Below are 15,216 nucleotides of genomic sequence, written 5' to 3' on the forward strand. Positions count from 1 at the left end.
GAAGGGAGAAGGACGCGGCGGGTGAGCGAGCGGCTCTGCAGAGATTTGGAGTTGCACCGTCTTCCTGATTCCTCTCGCAGGACGTTTTCCTCCCGACCCGGGCGGCTGGCACGGCCGCAGGCACGCCGCTGAGGCAGGGGAAGGCTGGCTGCTCGGCGAGGGGCGGCCGAGCGGGCGCCTTTTCGTACCTACGTGCATACACACACACGCGCGCTATATATATTATATATRTGTGTGYGTGTGYGYGYGCGCGCACRGGTTTTTTTTTATTATTATTATTGTTATTCTTGCTGCGCTGGAACTAGTAAGCGGTAGAAGGCGAGGAAGTCTCGAAAGCCTCATCAGTCACCAGTGCTGTCAGGAATAGTGGTTTGAGAGGAAGAAAGGCCTGGGGCACTACACCCTGTCAACGAGTTCCCCGCACCAGCGAGCAGGATTCCAGCTACATGGGCAAACGCCTGGACCAGCAGCCAATGTACCCCCAGTACACCTACTACTACCCCCACTATCTCCAAACCAAGGTACGGTAYGGCACGGGTGCCCCTGTGAGACCGGCGCGCGCCGAGAGGGTGATGGATAGCCCCGCGGCGCGAGTCGCGGGGTCGGCCGGTTTGTTTTCTGCTGTTTCGCCCCTCGCTTCCTTGAATTCAATATCACGCAGGGCTCGTGGTCAGAAGCTGGCGTGAGAGAGGCRGGAAGCATACTGCCTGTGCCTTATTATTATTATTATTGTTTTAATTCTTTCAAGGGCTACTAGCCTTGGCTAATTCCTTTTATTGTTAGGGGACACTGGTACGGTTAAGGCTGCCGTAACGCAGGCCAGGTAGCGTGYCTCTTTGGGCAGAGGATGAAGATTGCTCTGGACAGCATCAGGCACGAAACACTTTCAGTGGCTTGTKCAGTGATCTATACAGTTTGTTCGGGGCTTAAAAGCATTTTGCTATTAGAGAAGATGTCCRTGGAAACTCCAACTTTTAATCAGCTAAGTACAAGATGCTGGGAAGGTCTGGAGCRAGCCAACTGTAAATCTTGCAGAGTTTGTTTCAGTGTATTGCACTGCTTTTAATATTTCATTAAATATTGAGGATGAGACGGCTGTACTCTATTGCATGTAAAAGGTCTAGAAATAGAGGGTAGCTACTTCAGAAAGGCGTATCCAAACATGGATTCTTCTTTCTTCCCCCCCCCCCATTTCTTTCTTTCTTAGTAATTTTTAAAATGTCAGTAGACTGGAAGGCAGGCCTGCATCTCCTAAAGAGGCTGAGTGAAGTCGATGCTACCTGGTTATGAGTTAGTTAATTAAAGCTGTATTTTTTTTTTCTCATGCCGTTGTATAATAGTCTGCTCTCTGAAAAGATTTCCTTTGTGACCAAAGGAGAGTAACAAAAGAAATCCCTAAAAACGAAACTTTGGAAACCCAGTTAAGACACTGTAACCTCCCCCCCCAAAACAACAACAACAAAAACCAACGTAGTATGACCTCAGCAGCCACAGATTAACGGTTTCAGTCGATAAACTAATATTCTTTAAGGCAACACAAAAAAGCCAGGGTCACAGGTACATACACATGCACCCGCCACTGCATACACATGCCCACGTTATACTTCTCTGGCAAATTTAACACATGGGACATTTGACGTGTGTGTGGTGAAGTGCCATAGGGGAGGCCGACTTGTCCATGCTTTGGGTTCGAAACACGTTGATCTGGTTGCAGCTCTGAAAGGATAACTTACATTTCTTTGCTAATAAAATTACATTCCTACTAATGTTTATAGCCAGACCACTGCATTATATAAATTAACTAATAGCCGAACTGAGAATCGGGCTGGTTTGAGTTGCAATGACACCAGAGCCACCCGATATGATTATAGCCGTGTAATTCGCAACAGGGTTACCTCTCATTTGTTTGCTGTGTTGGTTCTTTCACTGTATCACGTAGGATATTTGTATAAGACATAGTTTTTTTAAAAAAATTTCTCTTTTGGAGCAATCTTTATCGCTTTTTCTTTTTCTTCCTTCCAAGGTCGATCCAAATTGCGTTTTACCTTTGTGACCATTTAGTGTGTATTGTTGCTGTTGCAGCAGCAGCCCGTCGCTAGCTTGACTGCAATATTGCCTATAGCTTTAACTGTTTGGGGGATTCGGGGACGCAGACTGATGCTATTCCTCAAAACCTGGCAAGCCAAGGACATGAAACAATTGATGGTGTTTTTTTGAAAGAATAATAGCCTCGAGTATTGAGGAGAAATATTGGACATTCCATCCCTTGTACTCATGTAGCTTACATTTTGCTAGTCTTCCCCCCCCTTTACTCTTTTTTTTAAAAATTGTATTTTATTAAATATGCTTTTTGAGAAAATTAACCAGGAATTTGAGCTTAAAATAGTAACAATAGCTTTTCTGTACAGTGGCTCTTTTAACCTGATGCTTTAAAAAATAAATTAAACCCACTTTTATAACTGATATAAAATTATCAACCTTGTGAAAAGTCGTATGTGTCTGTCTTTGCACACATATTACTGTAAGGACAGGTAAATTTCCCAATCAATAATATATTTTATATGGCTTTCTTTTTTCCTCTCTCCACAGTTAAATGTACACATAAAACCTAAATAATAAACACATACATACATGCATATATATATATACACACACATGCAATTTTTTCTCTTCCATAGCCCTTAACAATTTAGAGTAGTGCAGACAGGCAGCATCTGGATTTTGTTACCTTAAAGCTAACCATCAGCTTCTGGGACATTTTAAAGCAGTTAGATCCATTGTATGTCTAAAGCTAATATTCGGGTAATCAAATAACATTGTGGTGGAGAGCTGCATCTTTTATCATGCCTATCAGAACAACACATACTAATAAACYGCTGTATGATTCCAACCGTACTGTGAACTTCAACTTATTTTCTCGAAACTGTTTTTTGTACTAAACATTGTGGAATTCGGCTCCACAGAAAGAATGTCTTTTTAGGTTTAGTCATACGCTCTGAAGGGGGTGCATTCATTTGAAAATAAGAATAAATAATTAGGCATTCTTGTGGCATTTGTGTACAGCTTGTGAAACACTGAACGACAGCATGTTAAACAGGCAAAGTTTTGAAATTTGTGTTCCTCAACGCATTTGGGTGAAGTGTTTCCTCAGCTTCACTTCTACTGTGAAGTTGTCTCAACCGTTCTTTAAAAAGTACCATATTGTACATCACATCTTTTTTTGTGGGGGAGGACAAAGCTGCACAGGATTTAAGTGTGCAATCCGTGTTTGTATCTTCTAATGTAGCTAGCATATTGTTATGCAGAAATGGTGTAGATGAATAGCTATACAAGCAATAGAATTATAAATAGAAAAATGAATTCCATATGTTTGTGTGATTGACTTGAGTTTTTAAAATGTTTCGTGGTCTTTTGTGGAACATGAAGCACACACTCTGATTATTCAATTTACTTGTGCTCCTTAATTATCAGATGCTACCATTGAAGTTAAAACTTTAATTGCAGGCTTTCACAAAACCAGTGTCATCTAAAACTTAAAAAAAAAAAAAATCTCAAATTTTAAAAGACAATTACAAGGTACTTAACATGTCCCTTAAGGACAAGCAGTGAGTTAGGGGGAAAACATAGCTTAMTATTTCTCCCTTTGGTCTGACACTGTGTGACAACTGCAGTTTGGAAGTAGTGTTTGAACTTCTTTAAGTAGATCCTGAGAGCAGAGTCTAGTTGTTCTAGGAGTGCTATGGATCTGTTTCAAAACAAACATCTTTCTGTTACTTTAGTAAATTAAAGATAATCTCACGTTCTTGCTGCAAATATTTCAAGGAGATAGGTTCAGTTCACATATATCTGATGAGAATCTATAGCAGCTTTTATTTTATTTTTGGCTATTAGGTAAACTTCCTTAGTTGCATCCTTGCTGATGGCATACGTACTAAAACAACTGTTTTACAAAAGTGTGTTGTAAATCATCACTTACAGAATGATAATGATGCCAAATCTTGCACAGAAGTCTGAATTTATTTCTTTAGTTTTTTGCTTACCAAAGCAAATTCTTTTCTCTTTGCCCTTTTTCACAATGGAAAACAAAACTGAGCACCATTACATTTCATGTAATGATATGAAAAGACAAAAAAAATTAACCTAAGCCATTTGAATACATTTGAAGGAGTCCCTTTGATTTGACAGACACCATGTCTTAACCTCTCTCATAAAGTCTACTGAAAAAAACATGACTCATTTGGGTAGAAAGGAGGAGATGTCACAGTTACCTGCCAACAGGAATTATTTGTTTTACAATGGTCCAACCTGTATTTGGGGTAAAAGTATGCCGGTTTAGCAGCTATTTCCATGCAGTTTGCTTTTGTGCATTCTCTGGGTATTTACTGTTATTCACGGTTTGGGTTTGGTATTTTAACTGTCATGGTGCTGACTCTGATACCCAATTAGAAGGCTGAAACACCCTAAAGCGTGAGTGGGCATTTAGGGTACCAGCAAGGCTTATTCATCTCTGTACGTGAGTATGCACTCACACTAGTGAGTATGTGAGTGCGTGCAGAAGGAAGAAGCACGATTTCCTAATGCCTATATGAGTAAAATCCTGCCCCTACAGATGTGAAGAGTGTGCAAATTGGCCTGCAGGCAAGAGTGGCTTCATAAGCATGTCCATGAAGGGATAGATATTTGCTCCAACTTAATTAAAAAAAGGACTGGGGAATGAAAGCAGGTGCACCCCAGAAGAATTTAAACTTCAAAAAACCACTTTGTGGGTACACATTTGGGTTTTTGTATTTGTATGAAATCCCATTTTTCTTTTTCCTTTTTCTATTTTTCTTTTTTCTTTTTTTTTCTCTCTCTCCTTTTTCAAGGCACGAAGGAATCGGGGGCCCTCTTTGAGTTGCATGTTGCGATCAGGCCTCCTTTAGAAAGCGCATTTTCGGCACCTGCCCGAAGCTCTCGCCTCTCTTCGCCCTGTTCCTACCAGCCCCGCGCTCTCTTGCCGCTCGCGTGTCCGCGTGCCGCGGTTGCCGCGTTGCCCGCGTTGGGCCATCTGGCCGCGCAGAAGGCCTTGAAGCCCGAGCTGCCGCGCCGGCGCTGCCCGCCGGGGCTTCGCTGGCTGGTGGCGTCGCGATGGCGCTTGGTGCCGGGTGTGAAGCAGGGGTCAGGTGTAAGGAGTAATTCATCAACCACACACTGCTTTCAGGCTGCATTTCCAACCATCTGCAGCTTGGATGGCCGCCAGAGCTCAAAAGTCTAGCTGGAGCCCATGTGATAGTGCCAAAGTAAAGGCAAACGCTTGCAAATAGAGAAATGCATTTCTAGGAATGAAGTTGGGTCGCGCTTAGCCCTTGTTTGGTTCGGCACATTGTAGYTTGTTTTAAATGCCTCAGAGAGCTGTCGTAAAGACGTATGAATATGTTTAAATGCAATTTAAAAATATTTAAGCCTGGTTGTATTTTTGACAGTAATATTAATATCTAGCTCTAGTATTTCGCCAGTTGTTTTAAACAATAAGGAAGATAGAAATTACCTTCTCCTGAAAACTGCAGAAATATATGAGCTTGTTTGTTTTCCATTACTGTTTGCCATCTATCCTTACTTGCCCTGATAAAAATACTCTCCTTGCTGTAAGGGACACCATGACATATTAAAACGCTGTTGAATCTCTTAGTTGATTTTCCTTTCATGTGTTGTCTCAGTGTAAGTCTGTTTAAATTAAAAAAAAATGTGGTGGGAAAAGAAAATTCAAATTTTTACTCTTCAGAACATTTGTGTATTACTATATGCTATGGAGTTTTAATTTGGAAACGTATGTTTTACTTCCATAAGAAAAGATGGGAGTTGTAAGCATTTGCCAGATTAGGCTGCATAGATGTTGTAAAATCTTGTAAAAATTGTCAGGTTGTCGGTTCTTTAATTTCCACGAATTAAAAACCGGATTAAAAAAAAGAAGTGCTCCAAGTAGGATGCCTGAGTTCATTTCAGGTCTTGCTGTAAGTAGCCTGGATAGTGTTCTCTTTGCATGTAATTTTAAGCAGAATTTTTAAATTATTATTTTTGTGCATGTTGGGGAGTGAGGGGGAAATGGGTTTGTCGTCATCTATACTCCAGGCAGGGACTTTTGAGTTCACTTGCAAACAGGCCCATTCCAGACTGTCCAGGAAGAGAAGCAGATTTTAAAAAATCAGTGGGCTGTTTTTATTATTTTTTTTTTCTGTTTTGTTTTTCTTGAAGAAAAGTCTTTTAATGTGAGAAATTTTATGTAGAGAAAAACGGTTGATGTGTCTCCAGAACTTGCTTCCAGTGCTGCATTAAAATTGTGTTTTGTAACAGTCTCATCAGCTACAGCTGTATGTGATTAAATAGTGTAATATCAAAAGCATGTGTGAATAAGAGCTTTTATGATATAGTTGTTCCATACCAAAGACTGCAGATGGGCAGAGAAGGGAAACTGAGAACAGTGATTTACTCAAATATTGTTACAGTGTATATTGTGAGTGTTTGTGTAGTGGTATTTTGGAATTGCTTTCCCACTCATATGGGCAATATTGAGTATTGGAAGGAAGTTTAGAAGTAAACATTTTTTACACAGAGAGCTGCTCTTAATGTGCAGTGTATCAAACTGAGAATTATGTATATGGATGCAGAAAACAGCATAACAATATTTTTTAGTAGCTGATTAACAGTCATATAATTGAATAGAAGTTACAGCAACGGGGATCTGTTCTGCTTCCCTTGAAAAATCAGTGTTACGACTCCAGTTGCCTTCAGRAATACAGAATCGGGCCCATGGAGCACCTATTCTTCTCTATGGCAAAACCAGGTCAGCTGGACAATATGCAGTGTCTTAAAATACAGATGCATCACAAAAGGAACGAGAACTGACTATCAAACCGATTCTACATCGTACGAGCAAGTGGACAAGCACATCTGCATTGGGGGTTTTTCTATGGCTATAATATTTATTTAGTGTATGTTTTAGAGCATTTGTTTTTCTTTTTTTTTTTTGGCTTCTCATTCTTTGTCTTTCTGCCTGTTTCTTTCTCTCCCACAGCTGAAATATGATTTATATGTAGTGGAAGTCTAATTGCTGTACGATATGTCTAGCGCAGAGTCCAGTGCATATAATGACGATTAACAATTTCTGTGAGAAAGTAAGCATGGTTCGTCCAGAAAAAGTAAAGGATAGAGCTGAGAGATGGTTTTCCTTGTATTTATGTAATACCTGCGATAAGGATACCGTGTAGCCACTTTGAAATTTGAAACAATTCATTTTTTTTTGCCTAGGTCTTTCCTGACAACACAATGTTTCTAGATGAAGAAGTGAAAGTTTACTTTCTCTATCCACAGTCGCAAATTGGAGATTCCTGGTGTATTCTATAGCCATGCTGCCTTTTTGATTATGTTGGCTTATAGCAAAGTCTAATCTTCTCTTATGGAAGTTCTTACTGGCTGAAAGGTTTTTCAGACTTGACATTGTTAAAGAAGAGAGAAAGAGTTTATTTTTCCTWCTTTTGGATGTAAAGGGCTGCTGCTTTTTTCTTCTTTTCTTCCTTGTTTGTTTGCTTGCCTGCTTGTTTGTTTGTAACAGCTGTGGGAATAAGTTCCCACTCTGCTYATATGCTGTAAAGACAATTTCAGTGTCAAATGTGGTCATTTATGAAAAAAGAAAAACTACCATTTTTAAATGTTTCATTTATAGTAAATTTCTACAGATGAAGCTGTACAGAATTGGTTTAAGGTTCCTCTGTTAACTGTGTTGGCTTCATTCAAATGAATGAAATAAACCGCCCAATTTATATAGATCATAGTAGAAGCCAGAAGACACGTAAGACTGCATGTTTACGATGTGGAGCTCTCTGATATTTTGTTCCTCATTGGTGTCTCCRTGACACATGTTTTATGGATTGTACCATGTGGCTGGTGTTGATTTATAGGCTGTCATGTAGTGGAAGTGATGTCACTCCTGAGTGATTCAAATTTACTCAAGAAGAAAAGTTGTTGAACAGATTTGTATTCTCCCCTCCCTCCCCCCTTGAAGAATAAATCAAGCAGCAGTTTGTTCTAATTTTGAGAGTTTGCATTAATAGGCTAAATCCTGAGGTTGCAATTTGGAAGACGTGACTTGATCTGCTGCGGGTGGCCACAAAGAGCAGGAGGTCCTTATGGATGGGCCAGCACATTATCATTTATTCTTTTTAAACTGACTGCTTGCTCAGCTTCTGTCCTGTACCCTTCCCCACTCCTGTACCCTTGTTTGCAGCCTGTTCCTCTACAGCACTAAATTTAGAGATGAGCCAGGCTGAACCATCCCGTGCTCGCTGTTGCTGTTGCTGGCAGGCCTGACCTTTCTGCTTTGCTGGGCAATGGAGGCACCTCTAAAATGCAGTGGGATAGAGGTATCCACTGGGGCGAGATGCTCGTAGCCTTCGGCTCAGGCTCACTGGTGGGCAAGAGGCAAATTGAAGGCTTGGCGATAACGGTGGAGAGGGCAGAGCCAGAGCTGGCAAAACCCCCAAGGTGGTGCTGTGAGGACTTATGAGATAAATGGAGATTTTGAAACTGCAGGTGGTTCACGAGAGCAGGAGCTGCTACATTGCAAGAGGTTTATAAAGCTGGGTATCCATAGTGACTGTAGGAGAGTGAAAATCCAGATTTCAGGGACTCACCTGAAAGAGGAGAGAGGGCCGCCTCCTCTTTCAAGAAAAAAAAAAGTATTTGGCAGTTCTTAAAGCTAGTGATGTGCCTGTGTGAATTCCCTGGTGCTCTGAGATCTCTCTCTTCAAAGTTTCCTCTATTTTTCCCTCTTGTTCTAATTCTTCCGGCTTTGGAAAAAAGAAATGGCATTGCAATTCTTAGCCATGTAAGGGACTAGTTGGTTTCTTTCTGTGTGGTTGGGAATTGTTTCTCCTTTTGGTCTTCAAAGAATATTGCTACTGAGTTTGCTTTAAAGGGGACGAACTGCTTCTGATCAGACAAAGGCTGCAATCCTTTTCTTCTCTTCCTCAAAAATACCTGACCTTTTATTGGAGGACATGCTTATAAACAAATTCAGTGTGTTGGTATCATGCAAGCTGATGGATGCTGCTACAAAGGGAGAGGGATAATGGGAAATAGTCTTTATTTCTGCTCTCCCATTTTATAATGATAGATTTGGTTTGGTGCCAGTTTGGTGCCTTTTTTCCACATCTTTTGATCAGGATGGGAGGTGTCGGAGTCATGTTGGTGAGCTCTTGTTTCTTAGCTTTTAACAAACTATGAAATAATAAAACTGAATTAGGTCACTTGGAGCTCAGCTAATATGTCTGTGATTCAGGCTGATGAGTTCATATTAATGAAGCGTAATGCACAGTTTAAAATACAAGTTCTGATTATTTTGAACACACAACAGCAGGGTCATGTCACTTGTGAGTCAGAATATTTTGTCTTTAAAACGTTATCTACTCAAGACAAACCAAACAAGGTATTTTGTGTAGATGGTGTTATTGGCAGCATTCTTTTAATGTTCGTTCCAGAATATCATATCTGCCTTTCAGCCTAATTATAGCTAAGTTTTTCAGTAGATTTACTTCAAGATCAAAATTGCAGACAAGACTCTTTTAGTACTAACTGAACTGTGCATTCACAGCTGTTTATATTCTGCTGTAGCTGATGCACACAAACCAATAATCCGCCATATGTAATTGAGCTGTATAACGTATACTTGTTTAGTGTGTAAATGACACTTCTGAAATTGTTTCGCGAAAGGGCAACTAGTGATGAAAAGAGCTGTGAAGGCGACAATGAAGAAGATAAAGAATAGGACTGATGGCTCTTACACAAGCCCGTGCCTGCTCTGATGAAAAAAAAACTACCTTTGGTACGGTACCTGAAAGACATCAGAAAAGAGTCAGCAGCACTGCAGTCCTTCAGATGTTTGACAAAGCGTTCAGCACAGCTAGGTAAGCTAAATGCTTCACCTAGGCGGTATTAAGACAGCATTTACTGTGTCAAGGTAGAGCTGCACTAAGTACTGTTAAACAGTCCTTTGTGAAAACAGCCATAAAGCAGACATATTGCTGTGGCCTTTAGCAAAGCAGCTGGGAGCTTTCTGCCTGGGAGAGCATCACGCTCACAGGGTTGCATGCACGCTCTCTGCATCTCCTTGCAGCTTTCGCGTCCTAAAGAAACGCTGGGCTTGATCCAAGTGTTCCCGCTAAACATGTCCTTTTCAGTGGTGCTTTTCATGTGGGTGCAGGCTGGTGGTGCCAACTGGGCTGATGATAAACCTGGCTGATGTATGGTGGCTCTGGAATAGCCATAGCTGTGCATGGTAATTCAACGTGTCTCTTCTCTCGCAGACCAAGGTATGCAATGCTCTGTGTCATCCTGAGTTTTAAGATTACAGTAATAGTTTTTCTTTCTATCAACAATCATGGTAAAGCTACATACTACTGCCCTGGCAGGACATACTTGTTATCTGTGTGATTTAGAAGCCTCTCTGGCCAGTCGCTTTCTGCTTTATATGTCTGTTATTTTGCAAAATCAGTGTAATTGTATACAGTTGTCCCTGCATAACGTGTAATTTCCTGTAGTTTGAAAAGCTTTCAGCATAAGACTGTCTAAATTTAATAGCGTAAACATTAATTTACTGTGTTATGTAGGTTATTGGAAGTTTTTAGTATGCATAAGTCTGGCAATAATTGTGCTGGACAGAAGAAATAGGTTTTGTTTCCTTCACTTGCTGCCGTCCTTTTACTGAAGTGGATCCCTCGTGATGGTAATATTTAGCATGTAGTAGTCATTTCAATTTTCAGGGAGTGGTATAAACATTAACTAGTATCAGCAACCTGTTCTGAGAAGTACCTTAAACACCATATTTGCTCATGTAATGGCTGCATGCAAATAATGGCTTCAGCTTCCTAACCAGAAGCCTGTAACAGACTGTCAGGAGTTTTAGGATAGACCTCTGTGGTGTCCACACCTTCTTCTTAAAGGCAAAATTGGGAAGTGAAGAAGGCTGCTGTTAGGTGAGCAAATACAGTGAGCAAGTGATACAATAGTGGAGGCAAAGCTGGGAAAGCTAAGGCTAATGTTTGCAGAAGTGGCGTGTAATTCTCTGGTTATCCAGAACCCCTGAGTGCCCCCATCCCCGATAAATGGGGTTCTGAAATCATCTGAAGTCAGGCCCAATGTGTTTCCCAGATGAGGTGTCCAGAATTACAGAGCCCTTTGAAAAAATTGCTTGCCTGAAATAAGAGGCTGAGTCAGCCTTGCTGATTCAAAAGCACACCTTCTCAGCTCTTCTCCTTTATACTGGAAAAGAAAATAAATGGAGCAGTGTAAACGGGCCTTTAAATCACACTTGCTAAAGGCGAGGAATTCCCCGTTGTTTAAGGGTTGGCGAGGGCTGTTGTCGGGAGTCGTGCTACGAAGCCAAGAAAAGGGCTCTGTGGTGTGTGGCTAGTGGTATGAGGGGTGTATCTGGGCCCAGCTTGCACCGTTGTAGCGATTCAAGCTGAGCTTGGCTCAGAGTTTTTCCAAAACATATGTAAAAAAAAAGAACTATTGATGAACACCTGGATAAGGATGCCAGGGATTGCTTCACCCTCCACAGCAGCAGGGGAGAACTCCTTTGGACAGTGCCCAGACCCCTCTCCCAGGCTTAGCCCCTGTGAGGCTGAGCCGTAGGGCACCGACGGGAAGGTTGTTAGAAACAATTGTCGTGATTTGATCCATATCATGTAAGAGCTGGTCTGTGTCAGAGTCCAACTTCAGGACAATTATCGCAATCTACTATACCCTGTTAATCAGCAAGGGAATTTGGAATACCAAAGAACTTATCTGCTGATCAGTGTTCGCTAAATAGTGATTGATAAATACATATTCATCAACGCCAACTGGCTTTGAATTTCTCATGCCTGACGCTCTATATCTTGCCAGGACTTATTTTAGTTTTTTTGTTGTCATTGCTTTTTTTTTTCCCCCCTCCCCTTTTGGCTTGTAACGTTATCGTATGTGCTTCACTTACTGTTGTGTTGGCATTAATTGCATATTTAAAAACGATGGCTTTTTTGACTCAAGCGTACATTGTGAATGAGAGCAGTGGATATGATAACCCTGATGCTGATAACTTCTAGTATCCAAAGCTTTTTGTTTTAAATAATTCTGCTAAAACACCAGAAACAAGGGTGGATTCAATAATGTGTTTTTAAAGCAGAACAAGGAATTGTACTAATGGCCACAAAGGTGCAGACTGTGATTTTACAGTCTGTCACACAATGAAATATGACCACCATGCTCCAACAGTATCCTGTGAAGTTGGCTGCTATTAAGCAGTTCTTCATCTCTCCCTGTTCTTTAGCAAGGGAATAAATTACTAGTTTATTATTGTTTCTTAGTTTTTGGTGGGTAACTTCCTTTCCATGCCAGTCAGCTACTCTGAGGTAAGGATATGTGAGTTTTATTTCCTTCCTTCTCCTTTCCACATTCTCGTTTGCTCTCAGAAGAGATTGACAGATAAGTTTCTGCCTTCTTTTTAACCCAGTCTGAGTAGCAAAGAGGTGATCTGATGATCAAGTGAAAAGGAAAGTCCTTGAAAAGCCTGAGGTACAGCTAGTGGGCACCAGCAGCACAAAGCGAGTGGAAGGAGAGCCAGAAGACTTGGTGATTAAGCAAATCTGCTTCTTTACCATTTCCTTCTTGCTTTCTGGATTTTTTTTTTTTTAATTTGTTCTTTCATCCCTTTTTTGAGAGCTCTTCTGGTTCTCCTTTTTCTTTAACCCAGTGCTTATGTGTATGTCATGGTGGTTGTTCTGCCATTTGACCATTGCACCTCTTTTCACACCCCCTTTTTTTTTAATAGTATTTTAATTGTATTTCCAAAGCCTGTCTTACTCCTTGCTTGTCTTTTGGTGATGTTTTATTGTTTGCAGTACCGCCTCTACGCAGATTTTTTTGTACTGAGCAGCATACAAAACCAGGGTAAGAGATGGTCCCTGCTGGCAAGGGCTTATGAGCAATGTAAATAAGCCAGACTGGCAATGTGGGGGCAGAAGTAGAACAAAGTGAAGTGCCGCGTGGAAGGCTGCACTGCAGAGCAGTGCCAGGCTCGAGGTGCTAGGTGGTAACTAGCGGCTGTTGCTTGCGTGTACTGTCTACTGCTACTCTGTCCACCTTGGGGATGAGTCGCTCTGCCTTCTTAGCTCATGCTAATTTTTTCATTTTCTTTCCTAACATTTAGGGCTGTAGTTGCACACGTGTAGTTCACAGCCACCTTTATGCTGCTCCCATGGGCTTCCTTTTGGCTTGTTTTCTCCACCCGTGCTGGTTGGTGGCCACACTCCTGTGCTTTGCTGCCTGCCAGATTGCAGGTGTTGGCAGCAAAGAGAAAAGAAACGAAGGCTAGTTCTCTGGAGGTCCTTATGTCAGTACGCAAACACTTCAGAAATAAAGTCTTAGCTGATGTTGCTGGCTGACTTCACAGTGAGCAAAATGGAGCTGGACAAGGCAGTGGAGCAGCCGAGGTCAGTGCAAGGCGGCAAGTCTGATCCCAGCAGATGCCGGCTCTGGAAGTACCGTGATGTGCAGTGGCCGGGGGCTCGCGCTCGGTGAGCCTTAGAGCTGACGTTTCTTCATACTTGCTTCCCATCCCACTAGAGCTATAGTGTGTTTCCCACAACTGTTCCGTGCCGTTAAAAAGTAAATACTGTGGAGGAAAGGGTTGCATATGTCTTGCACTTCAGCAAGTTGGCTGCTGATAAATGTTGGGCTGAAGTTTCAAAGGGACAGTGCTTTGTGCAGTAGCTTGGGGCCTCCGAGTCAGAAGTGCTGGTTACCTGCAGCTCCTATTAACTTCAACTAGAACCGTATGTACTTTGCACTTTTGAAGACCAGGAGCTCCTTAGGGCTTAAATGTTACATTTTTTTTTCCCCTCTTAATAGCTGTTACAACCTGACAGGGAAATCTTCTCTCATTTTAATGTGTTTTTTCTAGGGAGAAAAACAGGGCTGGGAGACCAAACGAAAAGCTTTTTTTTCTAGCTTTAGTATACTGTACTGATTTGAAAGCAAATACCTCAGAAGCTGTTACAGATAATGTTTTATATTGTTAGCAGTATTACATTAATGATTTAATTTACCTTTGCCTTAGCTGTTTGTTTGGTTTTTGGCAACTTACACTGGATAATGAGGATGGACATACTATCTTCCCTTATATCTACCTTACTCGCTTTTAAAAATCTTGTTTGGGACGCAAGGGCTCTCAGAAAGTGATTATTTGCTTAGAGGAGAAAAAATGTGATGGAAGCTTCTGTTGTAGTTACATAAAAATTGTTTTTAAGAAACCTGCATTTTGAAAAATACTCGCTTCTTTGGTTTGTTACTAGCCCTGATATTTTTATTAAGTGTCAGGAATTTAGTATTCCTAAAGTTATATTAGTTTAAAAGGGTTTATATATTCTCTATATGTGCATGTGTACCAGTTATCTCCCTCTTGATTGCAAGGAAAAGCTTGAATGCATAACCCAGATAACCTAAAAGGTTCAAAAGCCAGACCCAAGTAAAAAATGCAGAATGCACTGTCTTCTAAAAAGCTTGCAATTTAAAGGTCAGCCGCCCGGGGTCCGCTATATACACAGCATTTTAGGCTGCCTATTTTGCCTATACTGGAAGAAATGAGGAGCCGGGGGGTTGCCAAAAGGCTGATGTCAACTTTTCCGGTGCGCAGCTTTCTGCTAGCACTGCCTTTAAGGGAAGAGCTGGGAGGTTGAAGGGAGGGAAGCGGACACGCATCCAGCTCCTCCCTGCTTCTCTCGGCCGCAGGAGGTGCAACTACCAGCTTCGTTATTTCTGGTCTTTAGCACCTCTTCACCATCCCTCCAAATTTCCTCTTCTCAGAGTGACAAGGCCCAACTTTCCATTTTTGGACACAAACCTGTAGCTAGTTCTGAGTAGCATGAATGTCTTTTGGAGGGGAAGCAAGGGGTGTCAGGGTTTTTGAGCCCAGCTGGTGGATGGGTGTGCGATGCCTCCTTATTGGGTAGGTTTCAGACCTAAATATCTCTTGAGTTTTTAGACTGAGTTTTCATGGTTACCATTCAATTGACGATCTTTCACTTTCTTCAATTAGTATTTTGAAGTTCTAGGTTTGTGTTTCCTATTGCTGCCTAGTGTCGTGGTTTCTGTTGCTTACTCATAGAGTTAATAGTGGGAAAATCCCTAGTAGGCATCTTTCCTTTT

At 41.4% G+C, this 15,216-nt stretch overlaps 1 protein-coding gene across 11 annotated transcripts in view; it reads left to right on the forward strand.

The window, feature by feature from the left end:
• Positions 1-15,216, forward strand: part of RBMS3 (RNA binding motif single stranded interacting protein 3) — a 697,064-nt gene that overhangs the window by 258,723 nt on the left and 423,125 nt on the right. For 4 of the 11 annotated variants that reach the window (XM_085311793.1, XM_085311794.1, XM_085311795.1 and 1 more), the window contains exon 1: positions 7-521. The exons of the other annotated variants lie outside the window; for them this stretch is intronic. In XM_085311793.1, the coding sequence (XP_085167919.1) occupies positions 447-521 (75 nt within the window). In that variant the 5' untranslated portion in view covers positions 7-446. Of the gene's footprint in view, positions 1-6; positions 522-15,216 lie in introns of those variants that run through there. 11 annotated transcript variants of the gene reach the window in all.

The sequence above is a fragment of the Rhea americana genome, unplaced genomic scaffold, assembly GCF_003343005.1.
Source record: "Rhea americana isolate MKP2758 unplaced genomic scaffold, rheAme1 scaffold_35, whole genome shotgun sequence".
Classification (NCBI taxonomy): domain Eukaryota; kingdom Metazoa; phylum Chordata; class Aves; order Rheiformes; family Rheidae; genus Rhea; species Rhea americana.